Raw genomic sequence first — 18455 nt, forward strand, 5'->3', positions numbered from 1 at the left:
AAGAGGGAAAAAAGGAAGAAAAAAGAAGGAAGAAAACAGGGAAGAGAGAAGATAGGGAACGCGAAAGAGAAAGAGGCAGGAAAGAAAAAGACAACAGAGAGAACAGAGAGGAGAAATACAGAGAGGGAGGCAGCAGGGAAAATAAAAGACAATGACAAAGGGTTTTGATAAAGCAGGAGTGAGAAATCTGGAAACAGAGAGAGTGAAAGAGAGAGAGGGAGAGAAGTAATGACTGAAATAAGGAGGAGAGGGAGTGGACTGAGAGACAGTAGGAGAGACAGAGTTGGAGAGGATGAGAGTAAGAACAGTCACGACTGCCGCTCCATCAGCTGCGGTTTAATTGAGCAGCGTTCACAGTTCACAATGACCATAATGAATATTTTATCACTGCTTAAGGGGCATTAACACTGATGGGGTACTTAGCTTGGTCCTGTATGTATTAGGGGAACAGGAAACAGCAGCTGTCACAGCCGCTTCACTCAAACCACACCATGTACTAAAAGCAGTGAGGGTGATTATGTTTCATAAATAATAATCATAGACTGTAAACAGCACTGTGCTGTTTATTCACTGTCTGTTCCCACTGTTTAACGTTAGTCATTACTGATTAGCTTTTAAACCATCTCGAGCTCCATCCCTCCTCACTTTGTGGTCTGCACAGTCCATGCCTTCACAGATGACCAGTGCGCTTAACATTTTCATTTTAATGTCGTCTGACAAGTAAGTGGCAACAGTTAATTAGCAAGAGACGTTGAGGTTAATGTAAAAGAAAAATGAATAGAGAAGCTTGTTGTGTTGTTGTGTTTATTTCCGGCCGCCCTGCTGTTCTTCGTTGTAATGTACGGTGAAAGGAGCTGCGAGATGTCGATGAAGCAGGGGGTTGCCAACAGCCTCACTTGGCAAAAGCCTGAATTACAGCGATGTTTAACGGTGGTGGAGTGACAGCTTTGATGCCAGTTTCATTTGTTCTTCATGTCGGCCTCTGTTGCGGCTCCCTGGACCTGGTTAAAGACTGAGTCAGGTTAAGAATGTGGCAACAGTTCAAACCACACTATTAGTCATAGTGGTGAGAGGATGATCACATCAATATTGGTCGTATATCCATGCTTAATATAACATTTATTAATGCTATATCAATCATTTTAAAGCCATTTATGAGAACTGTTTTTGGGTTGCCAGGTTGTGAAAAACCATTTGGTTTTGTCTTTATTACTCAAGCATGAAACTTACTCTTTTTAGCTTTGTGGTTCTTCAGTACATCGTTTACAGAAGAGAACTACAGCGGCACATTTGAACCAATGTCCATTTCTCTATTAACATTTACAACGGCAGACTTGGTAGATTATCTTTTAATGACATTAGTTACAACTTCTTTTTCTGCTTTGTGGCTCCAGAGTGAGACCAGGGTCAAGCACCTCTGGGGATGGTAGGGATTCAGTCTAGATTATAGACACGTCGGCAGCACAGATGTATGCTGACATGAGGGCTTTAAATAAGTCTTTAATAGGCAGGTGGTCTTCCTAATGCCTCAGCATCATACTGCTCCAAAACCTCTCACACACTCCAAACTGGCTACTCCCCCAGAGACCCTTCAGTAAATGGAGGATCTGATGTTGCAGAGTCTGCATTAGCGAATCAACCCCTTTTACCAGCGTCTGAACATTATGCCGTGACCCTGTCTCTCACCTCCTGAATCCATATCTCTCTCTCTGAGCAGGTAAGGGTGACCTGATCGGGGCGAACCTGTCCTTAGATGACCGGGTGATAAAAACCAATGCAGACGTGAAAGCCCTGACCTACTGTGACCTGCAGTGTATCAACCTGAAGGGGCTGTACGAGGTGTTGGACCTGTACCCTGAGTATTCCCACCACTTCGTCCAGGACATCCAGCAGGACCTCACATACAACCTGAGGGAGGGGCATGAGACACACGTGAGTCCATCCAAGTGGTTTTAACACTTACACATGTGAGATGATGTTTTCATGTCAAAACTATAGAATTGACTTTAGTGTGATATGGGAACTTGAAATCATTATTCAAAGCAATGTAGTGTATATCTGTATGTCTTTTAAGAAGTTCTCCCACATACTGATTTATTATATAATAATAAAAGCTTGTCATTTTCAGTTTTTTCTCATTTTCACCCCAAAAAATTGCAGCTTTTTTAAAAATTGGCAGTTTTAAACATATTTTCCTCCCAATTAAAAGATCACAATCACTGTAGTTTCCATTTATGAAGTTGTCATGTAATGTTGACAATGTTGGCAGTAATAGAAGGTGGAGAGTAAAATGTGGTGGGAATGCAAATGATTTTGCATCTATGTGTCTCAAAGTCACTAAAACAAAGTAACAATAAATGGTTGAACTAAACAGTTTTTTTCCTTAAAATTGTACTTTAAAATCATACTCTGCTCTCAAATTTTCATAACACTGATTGTCCCTTATGTCTTGATTATCTAAATAAGTTTCTCTCTATGATGAATTAAGGTACTGTAATAGTGTGTGAGGATGAGTGATGGGTTGAGAGAGAGGGCTGGAGTTTGGAGGGAAAGAGTTGGACTTTGAGGGCGGCTGGAGAAAGCAAGAGAGGAAAAGCTCTGAATTAAGAAATGTGTTTGTGTGTCTGTGAGTGTGTGTGTGTGTGCGTGTGTGTGTTTGAGGTAGAGAGAGAGAGAAAGAGAGAGGGAGAGAAAGAGGGCAAAAATAGCTGTGGCACTTGGAGGAGCTCTGCTGCTGTAATTACAGTCAGGTGTTTCTGTCTCTCCTGCCCAAACACCACTGGCCCACTTACACACACACACACACACACATGCACACTACCTGCTGCAGGGCTTTTAGGTGAAACTAATGTGCAGCCCAAACCACAGGACTGAGCAGAGCTTGACTGAAGACAGAGGGAAGGAGGCAGCTCAGGGTGAGATCGTGGCTGAGATGTTGAGATTGCTGTTTGGACATTACTGTACTGTATATGAGCACAGCACTAGAGCCTCAGTGTATTAGGGTGAATTATCCATCACTGCATCACCGCAAGCCATACAGTCATGTGTTATTTTCTTGTGCTCACGTTACAAAATAATTTACTGCCGAGCCTTTTTGAAATCGCTCCTCTGCAAATTAAAACTGAGAAAATAAAGGGCCTCATCTTGATTGCTCTTTCTTGCAGTTCATTTACTGTGCGTTTCCTCTCTGGCTCTCTTCCAGGTTAAGGCCAGACTGTCCACAACGGCTCTGGATGCTCAGGTACCAAACCACAAGCACTGTTACACACACAAACACTGATGATTGGTGATTTACAATCTAAAGGCAATATTCGCCTACTTTGAGACAGGTCCCATTTCCTCAAAAGACTTGTCTGATAAAACCCATCCACACAACGTTTAAATCAGCCCGTAATCAAAAATGATGAAACTCAAATTAATGTTCAGCTGTGGATCAATTTTTCTTTTCCATGAAAAGTCCGCAGGGCGAGACCCAGCAGTAGACCTCCATCATTGATAATGGACTCAATCCCTCTTTTAAGACTTAATGATTCTGATGAAGAGATTTTTTTTTTATCTTTGTTAGAGAGGTTGAGGGAGGAGAAAGATCAATTCTCACAGAATGTGTTAGCAGTCATTAAATCATGGGTAACCCTGAATGGATTGTGATGAAATGCTGTCAAGCTGCTCTTTCATTGATGAGAATCTGCACAGCTAACGTAAATTAAAAAATCTGTGGTCAGATATTTTACAGCAGAATCAATTCAGCCGCCGGAGCCATTAACCTCACGCTGGCGTCATTTTCCTCAGAGAGAGTTGGGTCATAGGCTGCTGATCAATAGGTTACTGTTGACCTTATTTCTGGTGTTACCTCATTGTATCATCTTCTTGCAGTTGCTCAGCATCATAGAAATTTAGCACAACTGCAGGCCTTTGACAAAAGAGGACACAGGCCTCCGTGTTTATTAGGACAGATGTCAAAGTTCACTAACGTTGCCTTTATTATTCTGCAGGTCACATGTGGAGCCTGAACTGTTGATCCACGGCTTTTTGGTCAACACCGTCGTGCCCTTTGCACTTACAAGTCATTAGTACATATATATATATATATATATATATATATATGTGTGTATTAATAGCCCCCTTGTGTATCTCAGGGTCATGGTGATAATTGTTTCAAATACAACTTCAGTTTCAGCTTGGTTGTCGTGAGATCTGTTTTTTTCATACTTATGTAATCTGCAAAAGTTCTCTTAGCATCCACTCTCCAAATGAAAATTCTTTCTGACTTCAACATCTCCTTTCACATTTCCAGTCAGGGGTGAGAAGGAACGGGCGAGTGGTTCAGGGTTATCCGTCCATCATCGAGGCTCAGGAGGAACATGAGGATGATGAGGAGGAGGAAGAGGAAGACGAGGCCATGTCTGTGTCGTCGTCGTCGGAGCGGAACCGAGCGGCGAACCTCAGGGACAACGGTGGGAAGTCTCTACTGAGCCGACCCGGCCAGAAGACCACGGGACAGAACTCCAGGAGGTCTCGGAGGAAGATCCAGGAAATGACTCTCACCACTTTAGACCCCTCCAACCTCAGCCCCAGGTGAGTTTGATCACCATTGATTTGTCTGTCTGCCTGTGTGGGACTGTATCTCGATGTGTTATCGATTCAGTGCGTTATGTCTATTTTTGTCATTCTTTTGCAGAGTGCATGTCGTCCAAAGACGGCCACATACGCCACATGTGCAGCACTGTATGGCCTTTCAGTGTTTACTAAACATGGTTGCAGTGAAAGAGAAGTTAAAGCTTCTGTATCCACTGTAATGTGATCTATTGGGCAGGGTATAGTTACAATGGGGGATTTAAATCACTCAAAGGTGGACTGCTAACCACCACCCACACATTCCTGATGAGGATGATGATGAGATGAATAAATTGGACCATACTCTTGAAAATATAAAGTTTTGCCGATATCCAAATATTCACCTCTGACCCATGATATTGCATTGCAGTGGTAATATGTGTGGAGCTTTGGCTGAATTTGGATAAATTTCTGCCCCTGAATCCAAGATGACTGGTGGAATGTTATAATGTTTTAAAAGGAGAAGATTTAGCATTTTGATTTGAAAATACTCTTTGCTTGACACCTATTTGTCAACTAATGATATTAACTGAACAACTGACACGTGTGGTAAAAGTTTTGTTGTTTTAAAAGTACAAATAGTTGTTTTTACACTTTACACATTAGTGAGTTGTGCTGTAGTGGTATGTGGACTTTTTTGCTCTTGGTCAGAGCCAAGCACACCACGTCCCCTTGTTTCCAGTCTTTATGCTAAGCTAAGATAGCAGTCTCCTGGCTCTAGCTTCATAGTTAGAGTACTGACATTTCCCAAAACTACTCCCTTAAGGCCATGAAAACACATTTTTTAAAGAATATCATAATGTTACAAAGATCAAAATCTAAGTTATAGTGTCACATCAGAATATTAATATCATTGATGTGTATTACTAATATATTTCATATCGATATTGTATTTAATATCCAACAGCGATGACATACTCTTTTCTCCCCCCTGCAGGATCGTGGATGGTACTGAGGACAGTGAGGGGACAGAGAGCTCCCTGGCCTTCTCCTTCTCCACTACCCGAGGTTGTCCTGTCAATGAACCAACCAGTGCCTCGGCATCTGCCACAGGTCCTTCCATCCCAGTGCATATCAGTTTACCTCTCAAGTGCCGCCTAATAACATTTACAACCCCTCCAACTTCCTAAATCCTGGGTAGTGAGAAATGTTCACGTCCAAAACCCTGCAAAACAGTTGTGTAACGAGGAGGATTAATGTGAATTTGCACTTCCTGCCAATGCCTAGAGTAGTTATCAGCTGCCTTGATGCAATAACTTCTGGTTGCAAATTTGTACTGCTTGTTCGGCGCGTGAAGTGATTTGTAACTTGCTAATTTGTGTCACAGATATGCTGCAGATCAGCACAGCAGAATTAGCAGCAAAAGCAGAAGAGACCAGGGGACAACTGCGACATCTTGACCAGCAGGTAGGACTATTTGTGTATATGTTTGTTCTGTTTGTGTTTGCTGAGAGAGACAGAGAGACAGACAGGTGGGCCCAGGTAAGCACAAACCATATGGCCATGTCAGCATGTCAGGCACAAGACAGGTGATGGGACTGAGAGCAGCAATAAAAAAAAGGCTGAGGAAATCCTGATCTTCAGGGTTTCTTTTGTATTTTTTTCACCAGGATCTCATAGATCTGCTGTGCTTTGTCAGTGGCATTCTCAAGTATCATATTTGGATGTTTTATAGACTGTGAGAGTCCATTACCCTGCTTGAAATAATCTGTTCGTACACACACATACACACACAGTCTCTCGTGCGGTATCCCATGGTTTTGACTGGCGGGCTGCTAAATTGACATTAGACTTTTGGCAGGTGAGGAGGAGTGTTTGCTTCCTCCCGCTGAGCCCCAGTCTGTAGGAGGATCAGAAAAAGAAACATGAAATAAGAGGGGAAAGAAAAAGAGTGAAAGGAGAAAAGGCAGAGGACAAAAAAAAGAGGGATAAAAGAGAGGAGTGTGAAAGACAGTGGCTCAGCACCTACACAGTTATGCACATTGGCTCTGTTGTCCTCTCTCTGTCTCTGTGGGTTACCGGTGTTTGACAGGAAGTCTCTCAGCATGGTCTTGTAGGTTGTTAATCCTCACTTGCATCTATCCACATCGATCACCATAGGAGATGAAAAGGGGAGGGTGTTGTTTAAAACCTATCTGCTCTCCACAAACACATACACAAACACAAATGACAAGCGAGGACATTGTATGTTGTGTAGCACATACAGGGTGCTACCAAGGTGTGTTTGTTTGCGGTTGTGTGTATTTGTTAAAGAAAAACCACATTCCTTTTAATCTGCTTAGTGTTCAGTCTGCGACATACAGACAGTCGGTCACACTTCCCCAGTGATTTAACAATAGTCAGTTTCATATGTAGTGTGATGTAGAATTAACAAATGATCCCCTGCTGTTTCCCGGTTTTATTTTCAATCTATTTTTTCAATCCAATAATCAACGACAACATCACCAATTTTTTTTTATCAAATTCAAAGATCGAAGGCCTCTTGGGAACTAACGCTGTGCACAGTGTAGCGCAGTAAACCAAGGGCTGCAGTTTTCACCTTGTGTCTGTCTCAGCTCATAGGTGACGATACCTCTGAATAGCAAAACTGACAAGGTTAATATTTGTGCTGACTCCATCCAGAACCACACAGGCAACATTTTAATGAATTACAACTTGTGTGAACGCAGCAGCGAGCCAGCTCTGCCTCGATCTGTGACCTCTTACCTTTGCCCTTTGACTTTAAGCTGTGTCTGTACATCTGAGTGGTTTATTCTAGTGGGAGATGAGTAAGGCATTAATAGTATTGAACAGAGGCCTAAACTGGTGACCTTTGTTCTGTGTCATTGCACTTATAATCACGAGAAGAGGCTAGAAACACACTGCTACATGATACACACATAAACCACAGACACACTTGAGAATGAGACTTGCATACACACATGCAAGCACAGCAGTGGTGACCTACTTTAGTAAATGAACAGTGAGTAACAAAACCAAATAGGAAAAGCTTGGAATAAAAATTATTTTATGAACTTCAAGCAGCAGTAATTGATTTTTTTTCTGGCCACTTTAGGGAAGTGGAACAACCTGTTAACACAACATTGACATATGTTATGAAGTTGTTTTCTCAAATGTGTCAGCAAACAGTTGAATAATTACACATCCAGCAGATGCAGCCAAACATTAGCATATTCAGAGTCGTGTTTCACTCTCTTTTGGCTCTGTCTTGGTGTCCACCAACTCCTGTGTGAAATATGAGGCTGTTTAGCTGCTAAATGCTCCAAGTTCACAAGCTAGTCGCTAACTTAGTCAGTCTGCTGTTTGGTGCTGGGCAGGTGGTGCACACTACATGTATGTTTGTTTGTAAACAAGGTTCATGAATGTGGTGAGACTGAACCAAAACACAGAGAGCTCTGTTTTAACAGTCCAGAGTGAGTGGCCTGAAGCGCATGGTGTGTGCATTCAGGGCATGTCTATATCTCTTTTGATATTTTAATGTTGGAAAACACAGTTGCACCAGATGCATGTTTTTCAAAAGGGTTGCACCAAGTAACATGCAATAAACCAATCAGAATGCCATGTCCCATTCCCTTTCAAACCCAGGCACGCTCACTTTGCTTATACATAACGGGCACGTTGTACGCCCGCCTATGTAGGCACATACTACTCTCTTGACAGCACGCAGGTACCGGGTGTAGCAATTGTGTGACTGACCGGGTTTTAACTGGTCAGTTGCACAATTGCTTTCCTCCACAACCAACACGCCCATGGGCGCTCAGATGGGCACAAGTGTATTGGCTTTTTAAACAACATGAGCGCTGGACAGCAAAATGACAAGTGCATCGTTCTGAAACTAGCAAAGACACTTGTGTTATGTTTTGCACTGCTTTGTGTTTGGTATAAGAACCTAAGGTCCCAAAGCTGCCGACCACGAAACCAAAACAAAGAGCTGAAAGACACTGAAACATTCTGCAGAGCTGAGAAAACCCGCAGAGTCAGGTGATTATCTGTAGGTGGGTCACTCCGACCTTTCACATTACATGTGGTCATTTGATGCATTGTAAATATAAAAATATGGATTAGTGGAACTTTAAGGCAAAGAAATAATGCTTAATTAAATAAACTATGGAGTTAAGTATCTATGAAACACATAACACATGAAACACATTTGAATAACTGAATGTAAATAATCCCTCAAGCGAAACTGAAGTGAATATGCATCATGTGTATGTGAAGCAGCAAACAAAAGAGAGAACAAAGGAAGGCATAAAGCATTTATTTATTGTATCATCAACCAGGCAGGCTAGTGGGCAATCAGGATTTCTCACTTGTCAGTATCATAGTGCTGTAGTATAAAAGAGCTACTCAGACCAAGATGATTGTTTGTATAACTGCTATAATCGTGGTAGAGTTAGCATAAGAAGGAGCATTAGTCACATCTTTACTCTGGCATGTACCTGTGGGCTGCAGTGGGTTCTGGTCGTCCATTGCTGCTGTTTTGTCTGATGGTTGTCTCTGAGGTGGGAGCACTGGAATCATGTTGACAGCGTGTCAGATTGGACTGTCCTGTCGCTCTCAGCTTTTCTATTTTTATCAGAGCCTTTTATCAGCCACTCCAGAGATGGGAGAGAAGGGAGAATTGTGAAAGAGGAGAGAGAATATTTTATTCTCCTAAAACTATTACTGCTACTAAACAGGCATGTGGTAGATCAGAGTTACAAAAAATGCAATTAAATGTGCATTTGTGCTAATAGCTTAAATCTACATACTATACATACACAGGTATGTACAGTATTCATGCTGTAAAATATGTGTCCATGTAACTGTGAGAGCAAGAGGGAGCTCCCAGGCTGATCTGGTCGGTCATGATCACAACATATTTATGCGCACTGCCTGATCATCTCTTGATGTTTTCACACAGTGACTGGAGCAGCTCCCACCTGGAGTTGTGTGTCCTGCTGAGGGCAGATGTGCATCCAGTAGCAGTGATGTATGTGATGAATGGTCATGAGCACTTTGACTGGCAGAAGCAGATGGCACGTTGGCAGGGCTTCATGGTCATGCCCACTGTGGACATGCCACGTGCAGAGAGCAACTAATCACCAGCCCCACCTCCCTCATCAGTGTAATGACCAATTATAGCAGCACGATGTTACATGGAAGACAGCAGGCAGGGGACGCAAATGTTTTGACCCAAAATGACTGACCTGAAAATACCGAATTCATAACAATGCACTGTATATCCTGGGGGGGTTTTGTTCTGTTTAATTAGCAGCCAAAGTTTGTCTTTATTACGAAACCAAAAAAGTCAGCTACATGGCAGTGACTCCGCTTTGTGAATTGTAGCCATACAATCTGTAGATTTGAATGCAAGAAATGGTGACACAGTCAAACGCCTCAAGCAACAAGAGGCATATTGGATCTTCAGTCTCAAAGCCACAAGTCAACCAGGCCTGAATGAGGAACTTGACTTTCTTATAGTGAGTAATAGGTGGAAAGTGTGGCTCATAGATTTCTGCACTGTATGCTCAGAGATTTACCATTATACTAGTAGCAGCTAATGTAGCCTCAGGCCACTAGCCTCTGGTAAACTCACTTCTTTCTAACACCACAACCCCACATTTTGTATCAGATGATGTATGTGATGTATCAGACTTGATGCTGCTCCATCTGGAATCTTTTTACACATTTGATGTGTAAAAATCGGTGGACTTCCCCTTTAAAAGACTTCCCCTTTAAAAGATCCCTGCCTCACAGAGTTAATGAGATTCAGCAGTCTGTTGAATTTTAACTTGAGATAGACTATTTTTGTAAAAATAGTGGAAGCAAGCAAGGAAGGGATCCTTTAATGTCCACTATGAACAGTAGGACTGATTATAGCACACATGTTCATATGGGCATGTGACTAATCAACATATCTTTTCATGCTGAGACACATTATGAGCTGCATGTGTCAGTGTAGCAAACCAAGTTTTTTTGACTCTGCCTAAAGTGTTTATGTGTCATTTGTTAAAATAACCCCTTGTGGTCTAATATGAATGTACTGTACTTTAATACGGGTGTGTGTGATTAAATTATTGTGTGTCAAGGAGGGCAAGTAAGCCAATACCCATTATTGTATTTTTATAATGTACTAGCCCAGATTTATTAGGCTTTTCATTTTTTCTTGAGTGCCAGAATTTGGATTTTTATGCCACACCGCAAACATGAATAAGGGAAGGGGCATTTTTTCCTTTTTGAAATTAAATATCACCTGTGTTTCTGTCTGCAGGTGAGCACCCTGGGAAGGGAAGTGGCTGACCTCGGACGAGTCATGAGGAGAATGGCTCAACTCATGGAGACCCTCATGTCATCAGTGCCACCACCTTCGGTGGACTGCCCAGCACACTACTCGCCGGCACACCACACATTCCTGCCCCATCCTAACCCTCCTCAGTCTTACCCTTCACCCTCTCAGACTGCCTCCATCTGGACAGACACACCCATGTCATTGCCCTCAGCTCCTCTCACAATCCCCCAGCAACATGGTGCCATGTGCCACATGGACTCCCTCACACATAGACCCCAGGATCTCCATTTGGGGTACCCTGCTATCCCCAGCTCAACTCCACCTCCGACCCCCAACTCATCAGCCCTTCAATTACAGCCTCACATGCCTTCCTCGCCGCACAGCTCACCGGAGATTTCCCACTACAAAGACGGGGCTTGTAGCTCCATCAGGTCAAGGGTACACAGTCCACCTCCGCAGGACGGGGGAGATGAGGACCCTCATCAGAGTTCTGGGTGTTCTCCTCAAACTGGTTTAGGGGGGGCTTGCCACAAGCCAGCCAAGGGTTTGTAGCAGCCCTCCATCTGAACTCTGCAGGATTTTTTTCCAGGACATTTTTTTGGGATATGTTCCTGAACTGATCAACTGGGGCCACCCCATATCACTGCAGGACATTTGCAGGGACGCAACTCAGATTGCTTTTGTTTTAAAGGCACGTGTTGTTTAAAAATCCAGTTGCATGAAAACAAGTAAAGAAGGTTTAGGTGTGTTAGCTTTACCTTATAGAAGTGTAGTGTTGTTAGACAGGATATAGAGGTTTGGATCAGTTGAGGAGCTGCATGATGGCAGCTGTCTGGGTACAGCTCACCCCCAACTCGCAGCCCATCCACCTTGAGGCTCCTTCAGAGAGCAACAACAGGATTGTGCCATAATGGAGGAGAAGATGCATATGGTGGAGGAGGCAGAGAGAGTCCTTTCTGTCCTCTCTTTTCTCGCTCCTGGCTACAGATGGTTTTAAGGTTGGCTGGGTTGGTCAGAGGAAGCGAAAGCATCCTGAATGGTGATGTTGGGCTCTGGAGACAAGAAGGGAAGGGGAGGGGGCAGTTAACATCATTCCCCCAACCCCCTTATCTCTGCCATTTCATCTCCTTTTAACCCTTCTTTCCTTGCTCACTCAACCCAAAGCCTGATCCTCTGGATTGCCTGGACCAGTGCGGGGCTGGTTGGAGCTGGTTGTACTGGGAGCACAGGCTGGTGCAAGGAGAGAGATGGGATGTATTGTGTTCTTTACCACTGGCCCTCGAGGAAGAGGGCGGGTGGAGGACAGAAGAAGTTGGTTATGGAAGTGATGGTAGTGAGGGGGGGGAGTTGATGTTATGCCTCGGGCACAACAGCCCCTGCTGTCGTCTGTCACACTGTGCACAGGGACTCTTTCTCCCTCTCTGTTTCTCTTTTCCACTGTTTCTCTCAATACACCTAACACTCTCTCTCTTCCTCCTTCTTTCTCTTTCTCTCTGCATGCCTTTCCGAGCCTCTTGAGTAGTGCCTGTAGAGACATTAACATGCTGCATGTCACCATGTGGAAATCCAGCTTGCCATTTATCTATCTATTTAAAGGAAACACGGTTCATTCTTTTAATAGCTGAACCTGGCATTTACTGATGCATATTTATCAGATGTGGGCTCGGTTTTAAACAACTGGCTACTTTTAGGAACAAGGTAGTCACCCCCTGTTGTGAAGTGGCCCGGAGCACTCCACCAATATTAAATTGGCTCATGATCCACATTGAAGATCATTGCCCTGATGTTCACCCAGGGTTACCAACTCTTGAGATCGATTTTCTCAGCTGTTCAGAGTGAAGGCAATATTCCCAAATAAAAGCACAATAAGGAGATAAAGACGCTTTTATATTTCTATGAATGTATCAATACTAAAGATGTATTTTTTTACCTCAAAGAATGCAAGAGTGTGGGGTGGCAGTAAATGATGCTACTGTGTCTGAGGTTATGGCAGTGCTGTTTGCTGGTACCAGCCAATGCAATCCTTTCCAAACCAGGAAAACTGTCATAACTCTCGGCCCGACAGATCTACTGTTCTCTTTTGAATTCATGTAGGTTTGACTCTGCTTCTCTGCAAATGGAATGTACTGTAATCAAACTTCTTTTTTTCCCTTAACATTTTGATATTTATTAGATACAAAAAAAGAGACCTGTTATGCTAATAAACGACAAATATGACTGTTATGTCCTGACTTTTTGTTTTTGTTAGGTTTGTTCATTAAAGCTGGAAAGACAGTCAAAAACACACATCATAATGAATAATAATTACACAACAGAAAAGCTCAGGCAGACATCTTTAAGCATCTAACACTGGTGCAAGTGTCTAAAATGTCCAAAACATAACTTGTTGTTTGGTTCATACAATCAAAAATAAGAGCTGACTTAGGAACTGTTGTTCCACTGGCATGCATATTGGCTAGCATTGTTGCCAAGACAATACAACCTTATATTCATGTCACCGATGTGAAACTGGCATGTCGAGTGACTGAGTTGTTCCTGAGCTCTTCCTGCATCAGCACATGCTGTATATTCATGTTCATAAAAACACAAAAGCCAGATCTCTGTCATGCAAGACTGTTGTTTGTCCACACACACTCTGTTTATAATAGTAGTGTGTATTTGTTTTGTGTACACATGTATGTATGTGTGTGTTTGTGTGTGTGTGTGTGTGTGTGTGTGTGTGTGTGTCTTTTGTTAGCTGCTGTTACGGTTCATCTGAGGTGAAAGCTCAGCAATCGTCATGTCCCACTGGTGACGTAGCCGGGGGATGAAAACTGAGTAAGTATGCGTGCAGGGGATCACAGTGACACACCTGTCACAGGTCCAGCTGCTCTGACCTGTGGAGGTACTGCTCTACTGTGTGTGTGTGTGTCCGTGCTTGTGTGTTAGGAAGTGATGACATACTTGGGTTCAGCAGGGATGCAGGTGATATAGTGCCAGTGTTACTCTTATTTATGATGCAGATAACAGTGCAACCATGTCAAGGTGTGTATATTTTTGAATGTGTGTGTGTGTAAATGCATTTAGATGGGGCAGTGATGAGTGTAAGTTAAAATATCTGTGGTCAAAATATTCCCCACTTAGACAGTTTCTTGTGTGTTTTACTGAGAGGGCTCTTGCAGGTGGGTGGGGTGTGTTTGAAAATGATTATTTGTGTATTTAGCAGCGCCTTCAGCACATCTGTGAAAACGCTCTTCTTTAGCCCTGGGTCTTGAAGGCCCATCCATATTTAATGGTGTACAGACAATCCCATCCTGGCTGTTTATGCATCATTTTATCCACCTGCTAGCAAACTCATCTTTTATTCACTGCTTTCCCACTTTATCTGTCATTAGTGAACTGAGTCCCATCTGCCTTCCTCCTTTGCACCCATGCTTTTTTTCTTTCCCACCACTTGTGGTTTTTGATTAGTTGAGTCTGACTCAGAGGATAAGAGAGAAAGTGGGAAAGCTCTATAGAAATGCTAAAAGGAGAAATTGATTGTGATGGGATGTGGACTGGTTTGATATCCAAGCATTCGTTTTTATACCTAACGTACACTTAACTCTGTGTTGCGTGTTCACTCTCTTGCTGTGGGTCTGTGTATGTGTCTGTTTCCACACGATTCACATTGTTTGATGATGGCCCTGACCCAAATACAGCAACTATTCATCCCTGTCCACTCTTTTCATCTGAAAACACACAAAAAATGCAGTGCGAGCATAAACACACACATACACACACACACACACACACACCTAAGCATTCACTCTTCCATTCAAATGAGCACTTTATCCCAGTGAAAAGAGCCTCTTCACTTGTCCCTCGCCCCAGATTTCAGCACTAAAACACATCATGGCTGTGCAGGAGGTGAGAACTTCTCTCAGGTAATAAAAACCTGTCCATTTCTCTCCTTTCATTTCTGCCGACATAATGGAGATATGTTGAAATCTGCCAGCTGTCGGTGTGGTCTTTCCATTCAGCCCTGTCTGAGCTCTGATAGGCTGGTTCCCCAGGAACAGAGGCCGAGCTGTGTGCTGAACCAAAGAGACATTATGTTTGTGTTTGGATGTGTGTGGTCTGACTTGTGTGTTTGCGTGTGGCTCTGGTTAGGTGTACGTCCATGTACACTAAGTGTCTGTGCCTTTATGCATATATATAAGAGCGCACATCCACATGTAAAATATGGAAGAAGCTCTCCACACAGGGGCTTTGCATTTATCTGTTCCACTCTGGGGGAGACAGTGGCTGCTGTTGCACTTCCAAACAGTTATATTTGCATTGGTATAAAGCAGGAAGGGAGGGGGGGGGGGGCTTGCAGGACATCTTGTGTGTTTGATAAATGAGCCTGAGCTGCTCCCTTGGGTACTATGGAACAAGTGGTGGTGGTGGGATGGGTGGCAGAACAATGTGCATGTCAGAAGTAGAGATTAATGGTGGCTTCTTCTCTTAGAGGTGTAGGTCTGGCTATGCTCATCAAGCGAGGATACTGTAGCGGCTGTTAAATTACCTCTTTTGTTGCTCACCTGTCAGAGAGTAGTCTGGCATTTATAAGCAGGAGATAGGAGGATCATCAGCATGTAAAGCTCTTGGTAAATAGTTGTCTTCCATTGTGTTGATGTAACTGTGATGTAAGGGTCCCTGTTGGAAAGTCTGAACAGACGTTTATAGAAGAAGACAGAATGCATTCCTCTGCCTGTGAACACCTGGCAGCAATTTATCCTTTAAAACACTGTTAGGCAACTGTACATAATGTACCTTTCCATTCAGTTGTGTGTTGGTGTGTTTTTCTCAGATAATTAGCCAAAAATGAAGCTTTTCTTTTTACCCATCTACCTAACTATTTCTTAAGCTGAGATGCCAGCTAAAACATCAAACGACCTGGTAAGATAGGCAGTAGAGCTCTGTCTGTTCTGTCTCAGCATGTGTTTCCTGTCTGTGAGGTATAATTAGAAGTATAATTGCCATCTCATTTTATGGCTGATTCATGAACACCTTTTTAGAGAGACCTACATTTTTACAAATGATTTAAAATTCTATAATTTTATAAGTATACGTCATACGACTGTTTGTCTAGAATAGTGTACAAACTTAACCTTATTTACTCTTGCCCAGAAGCCTGGCCAGCAGTGGCCCACCTCTGTTGATGGATTATCAGCACTTTCAAGAACCTTACATCTGTGTATTTAAAACCATTGAAATGTTTTAATGTCTTTACTTTGAGTAAAACTTTTGTTGCCATGCTAACTTTTGGGTTTTACATCCACTTTATCTCAAGAGTTCCTCCTCAAAAGAGCTATTTGTAAGTTTTACTTTGGCTATATAGCCAGTGTTAGCATTAACAGCTGTTTACTTGCCAAGAGCTTCAGCCATTGTTGCATTTTCAAGAGGTTATAATATCCACTCTTAGCAGCACTACTTCTTCAGGGCGCTACAGTACTGAGCTATTTAAGCTTTTTTTTTTTTTTTATTCTCTCAAGCACACTAATGGCTAAGTATATTTTTCTGGTGTGTGTTAGTTCTGTTTGTCACCCACATGAACAAAAATGTGAATCGTTCTACTTTTTGTCATCTTTGACAGGTTTATATAACATTTCTTTCTGTGTAACATGCAAGGTAAATCATCAAATTTTAAATTTAATCTGTGCTCATTGTGCATGATAGTTGACTTTGTCAGTCAGCATAATAATGTAGTGATAGTAACGTAGGGTCAGTAAGTTGGATTGAAGCCCATGAAAAGAAAGACCAGACTGTTCGTAAATGAATAAATAATTTACTTTAAACAGACTTCATTTGAAAAAGAGCAGAGGTGCAAATTAAAACAGACTTTATATTGCTGCATATAACAGTATCTTATGATGAGTTTCACTGTTACAGTGAGTGAGAAAACCGAGCCACCAGGACAAACACTGGATTGTTGTTGTAGCTGATGTAGAGGCCAAAGCTGGAATTGCAGTTCACATGATGCTCTGCAGACTTGGAAATACTTAACCTGCAGCTGCTGTGGTCAAGGTGCTTTATGCATCCAGCACAAAATAAGTGTTTGTCAGTGTAAGTTCAAGAGGCAATATCCAAGGTCAGGCTTCAGGATTTACCATGAGAGGAGAGTCCAGCGCTTCTGTGAGGGATCTAGACAGTCATGATACTTTAGATAAAGTCAAAATGTTTCTTATTAATGTAAATCATTCATGTTTTCATCATGTTTTAAATGCAAGGGAAAAACGTATAGCTTAGTTATATTTTCATTATCTGTGTTTATGTTTATCTGACCTCAGATAAAATCCTGTATGCATCCATAAAAAGATAGACTATAACATCTATCCTGCTTTTGTGCAGGATATGTGCATGACTGCTGCTTATATTTTCTCAAGAGAGCAATTTCTAATATATTATTTGACCTGAAAGAGCAGTTTTATACTATGTAACAAGTTACAGAAATAAAGGTGTTATTGGAACATTGACTGAGAATTTAAAGGTTGCCCTCATAAAGTGTTTGTGTCACCAGGAACTTTCTAAATGAGACGTTCAAAAGCCGTTTTTGTCTCTGACCTTAATTACTGCTCCAAGCCAAGATTTTGTCACATTTTAATGCCCTTAATCTTTGCTCAGTGTCAGCGCTGGCTCCTGAGGCCTATCCACATAGACCTAATTGCACAACAAGCACATTACGAATCACTGGAAACAACAGTGTCTGTGTAAAGAAGACCCAAGGCTCTTTGAGGCGTGCACAGTAAGTACAGCGACCGCTGTCCTGGGTGAAATAGCCCCATGGATCTTTATAAAGAGGCCAGAGTTTCCAGCACCGCAGCAGCTGACATCCATATGAGTCACCCTGGTTCTTTGGAAGATGTGTGTGTTTATGTGTGTATTGGAGGTGGGGTGGGGGTTGGGGGGGGGGGGGGATGTGACAGGGATAGAAAAAACAGTAATACAATGGCTCACACTCACCTCAGCATGGAGGAGGGATGGAAGATGCAAGTGATAGGAGACAGCAGGGGGGCAAGGGGAAGGAAAAAGGTCACATACAGCAACAGAAGGGGAGGGCAGTTTCAGAACAGGAAGTAGTCCAGGAGAAAAAAAGTGTCAGGCGGAGAATGTGACAGTCAAAAGAAGATATTAAGATATACAATAAATGAGTAGGTGAGAGAATACTTGAAAAAAATGAAAAACACCTGCTATGTGTATTTACAAAAATGAATAGAGATGGCATAATATTGTGTCACAACATTTCTTGAAACTTAAAACAAACCAGATACTTAGATACATTGGTTTAAAAAAAAAATTCAAAAAGCTGGGGCAGGGTTCCCTCCCAGACTCCTCCACAACTGGAAAAACACAGGTGTAGTCAGAGGATAGTATGTTGGTGTGATTTATTTGCTGGCGTCTGAAACAATGAAAAAAAATGCAGAATAACAAAAAGTATTTTATATGCAAGAGTATAAATAACTTAAAAACCTCATAATTCAACAGATGTTACCTTCTCCGTAACCAAATCAAGACTGACTCCACTAGGGCCAAGGCAGCCCAATTTCAAACCCCGCCCATAGGCCTA

The 18455-nt window shown here is 42.4% G+C and overlaps 1 protein-coding gene across 3 annotated transcripts in view; it reads left to right on the plus strand.

Annotated features, from left to right (window-relative positions):
• The window catches only part of kcnh8 (potassium voltage-gated channel, subfamily H (eag-related), member 8), a 45696-nt gene extending 32588 nt beyond the window's left edge, over window positions 1-13108 (plus strand). For all 3 annotated transcript variants that reach the window (XM_071500873.1, XM_071500872.1, XM_071500874.1), the window contains 6 exons: window positions 1718-1932; window positions 3203-3241; window positions 4295-4575; window positions 5552-5667; window positions 5942-6021; window positions 10868-13108. In XM_071500873.1, the coding sequence (XP_071356974.1) occupies window positions 1718-1932; window positions 3203-3241; window positions 4295-4575; window positions 5552-5667; window positions 5942-6021; window positions 10868-11437 (1301 nt within the window). In that variant the 3' untranslated portion in view covers window positions 11438-13108. The remainder of the gene's footprint in view (window positions 1-1717; window positions 1933-3202; window positions 3242-4294; window positions 4576-5551; window positions 5668-5941; window positions 6022-10867) is intronic.
• Window positions 13109-18455: the final 5347 nt, after the last annotated feature.

The sequence above is a fragment of the Trachinotus anak genome, unplaced genomic scaffold, assembly GCF_046630095.1.
Source record: "Trachinotus anak isolate AG129_WGS33_773 ecotype Australia unplaced genomic scaffold, CSIRO_AGI_Tana_v1 ptg000016l, whole genome shotgun sequence".
NCBI lineage: Eukaryota > Metazoa > Chordata > Actinopteri > Carangiformes > Carangidae > Trachinotus > Trachinotus anak.